The sequence below is a fragment of the Pundamilia nyererei genome, unplaced genomic scaffold, assembly GCF_000239375.1.
Source record: "Pundamilia nyererei isolate P.nyererei 1_Seehausen unplaced genomic scaffold, PunNye1.0 scaffold00041, whole genome shotgun sequence".
Taxonomy (NCBI): Eukaryota; Metazoa; Chordata; class Actinopteri; order Cichliformes; family Cichlidae; genus Pundamilia; species Pundamilia nyererei.
Genome location: NW_005187442.1, coordinates 774,417 through 777,218, shown reverse-complemented (window position 1 = coordinate 777,218; position 2,802 = coordinate 774,417). Strand labels below are relative to the sequence as shown.

At 44.4% G+C, this 2,802-nt stretch overlaps 1 protein-coding gene across 1 annotated transcript in view; it reads left to right on the top strand.

Moving 5' to 3' along the window:
* The window catches only part of mycn (MYCN proto-oncogene, bHLH transcription factor), a 4,618-nt gene extending 2,765 nt beyond the window's left edge, over positions 1-1,853 (top strand). Inside the window, exon 3 of the mRNA XM_005731020.2 lies at positions 726-1,853. Within this exon, the coding sequence (XP_005731077.1) occupies positions 726-1,495 (770 nt within the window). The 3' untranslated portion in view covers positions 1,496-1,853. The remainder of the gene's footprint in view (positions 1-725) is intronic.
* Positions 1,854-2,802: the final 949 nt, after the last annotated feature.

Here is a 2,802-nt window from a genome sequence, read left to right as displayed (position 1 = left end):
TGTGTGTGTGTGTGTGTGTGTGTGTGTGTGTGTGTGTGTGTAGCATGTGTTCAGACATTCTGGTGCAGTAGTGTCTGAAGTGGGTTACCATAAGCTGTAAAATGCCACACTCCTCAGATGCTCCTGAGCTGATAATGGGAGCCATTATAACAAAGGCATTTTAATGGGGCCTGGTTGGTCACTTCTTGTCACCTCCAAAAGCACCCGTGGATGATAAGGGTCACCTGCTCATCTCAACATTAGCACATGTATTAAGATCAAGAGCTCAGGTGGAAATGAGGTTTTTAACTTTAGAGGTCAGAGTTAAACCTAAGTTCTTAATGCATCTGATTCTACTGGCACACTTTCAGTGTGAGTGGAGGTGTGCCGATAGACTGAAAGCACCAGACTAAAGCTGTCTCATCTCCAGAGAAGATTAAGAAAGTTTTGAATAAGGGAGGGAGAATGAAATGCAGAAATCCAGCCTGTCTGCTCAGCGCTGACACTGAACGTGTCAATTCCTGCAGAATAGATTAGTTACCAAATGACTGACACTAAGCATTAAGAGGTTTCTGCTTGTGCAAACAGTATTGAGCAACATTCTTTCTCCTACACCTTGATCTCGCTCACATGTATACCTGCCACTTGCTGGCACACACAGATGGAATAGTGCTGTGTCAAAGCAATTAATCACTCACGTTGTTTTCTTTTCTCAGAAGAGGAAGACGAAGATGAAGAAGAAGAAGACGAAGAAGAGGAAGACGAAGAAGAAGAAGAGGAGGAGGAAGAAGAAGAAGAAGAAGAAGAAGAAGAAGATGAGGAGGAGATTGATGTAGTCACAGTAGAGAAGAGGCGCTCTACAATCACCAAGGCATCACCCATGGCGTCAGGCACTGTCACCATCTCTGTACACCCCAAAAGTCAAGATGCAAAAGGAATTGTCTCAGGGTCCGGTTCCGGTGTGGTGAGTCGATTCGTCAGCCGGGCTCCTCAGGAGCTCATCTTGAAGAGAAGTTCAGTCCACCAGCAGCAACATAACTACGCAGCCCCCTCACCCTATGCTTCAGACGATGACCCAACCCCGCCTCCAAAGAAGCAAAAGATGTCTGATGCCCCGCGCCTTCCTTCCAGAACCATCTCTTCATCCTCCTCATCTTCCTCCTCATCCTGCAGTTCAGTCACCAGCACATCAGGGGTGCGCAGCAAGCGCAGCTCCAGCGGGGACAGCAGCCCGAGAGGCAGCTCCGACTCAGAGGACAGCGAGCGCCGACGCAACCACAACATCTTGGAGCGCCAGCGCCGCAACGACCTGCGATCCAGCTTCCTGACGCTGCGCGACCACGTGCCGGAGCTGGCGCACAACGAGAAGGCGGCGAAGGTGCTCATCCTTAAGAAGGCCACCGAATATGTGAACTCGCTAGAGACGGAAGAGATGAGGCTCCAGCAAGAGAAAGAAAGGCTCCAGGTCCGGAGGCAACAGCTGATGCGCAGGCTGGAGCACGCAAGGACTCGCTAACAGACAAGTGCTACAACACAAACACTCACAATATACCCTGGACGACCCCCCCCACCCCCACCCCTCTGCATCAACTCAAGTCTGATACACAAGAAGATGCACACAGAGGCCTCCATATTTGTTGCACACGTGCACACACCAACACAACATCTCAGAGGATGTTTATGTTCAGATGTCAACACACACCTTGGAGGGGCGGGGTGCCGGGGGCGGGGGGATGCTCGGACTTTCACTGCCGCCACTTTTTTTGCACATTTGTTGACGTTAAGAATGTTTAGGGTTTACTTTTTTTCAATCCAGTCACATTAAAGAAAGATTAAAAACGCACACACACACACACACACACACACACACACACACACACACGAAAAACAAAAAAGCATGAGGAAGGAGAGAGGACACACTTTTTTTGGTCTTCCCTTCTTCTGTTTTTGAAAAAATATAATTTCTATTTGTACTTTTTTTGTACTCACTGTGACACCAGCCTGGAATCTAGTTATTCCCACAGGGACGGGTGTTGGAGGGCACTTTGCTTGGAGAGTTCATGTTCAAGAAGAAGTGCACACTTACTTTGCCTTCACCACTGCAAAACTGAAAAGACTGATGACTGAGGTGTCACATAAACAATGCCACTACAGGTCCTCTTTCCCTCACTCTTCTCACACTGGTGCTCAAACCAAGTCAGTGGATGTATAACTGCGCACCTTGCTAGCCGACACTTTTGTATATAACAATAGTGTACAGACAAAATACACTCAGATCTGCCTTGTTTTGTAATACAGTTTGTCCTTGTTCTTTTTTTATATATATATACATGTCAGAAAGCTGCCAACATTTAGACTGGAAGTTTATATACCTTTAAAAGTACTGTAAGGCCTCAATTTTGAGAGTCATGAAACTTTGTAATATAACAATATATTGTTTTCTTTCTCTTCCCTTTCTTTGTATTGTATTATATTACTAATTCAACACACCTTTTATGCTTTTAGTGTGAACCTGATACATACTAAATTTGATACTTATATTTTCGTATGAAAATGAGTTCCTGGTAGATATCACTTTATCTCGTCATTTTTTCTTCTATCTCAAATAATTCTTTTGTACAGAAAATGTGTTCTATCCTCATGTACCTGGCCTTTTTTTTCTTTCTTCCTTTTTTTTGTTTATATTTGCTATCGGGTGCATAGAACTGGGTAAACAGATATAAGATGTTTGTTTTTTTGTGTTTGTTTTTGTTTTGTTTTTTTCAATTTAAAATGTACATTTAGTGCTGCAACTCATAGCACTTTGAAATACCTCATTTTGAA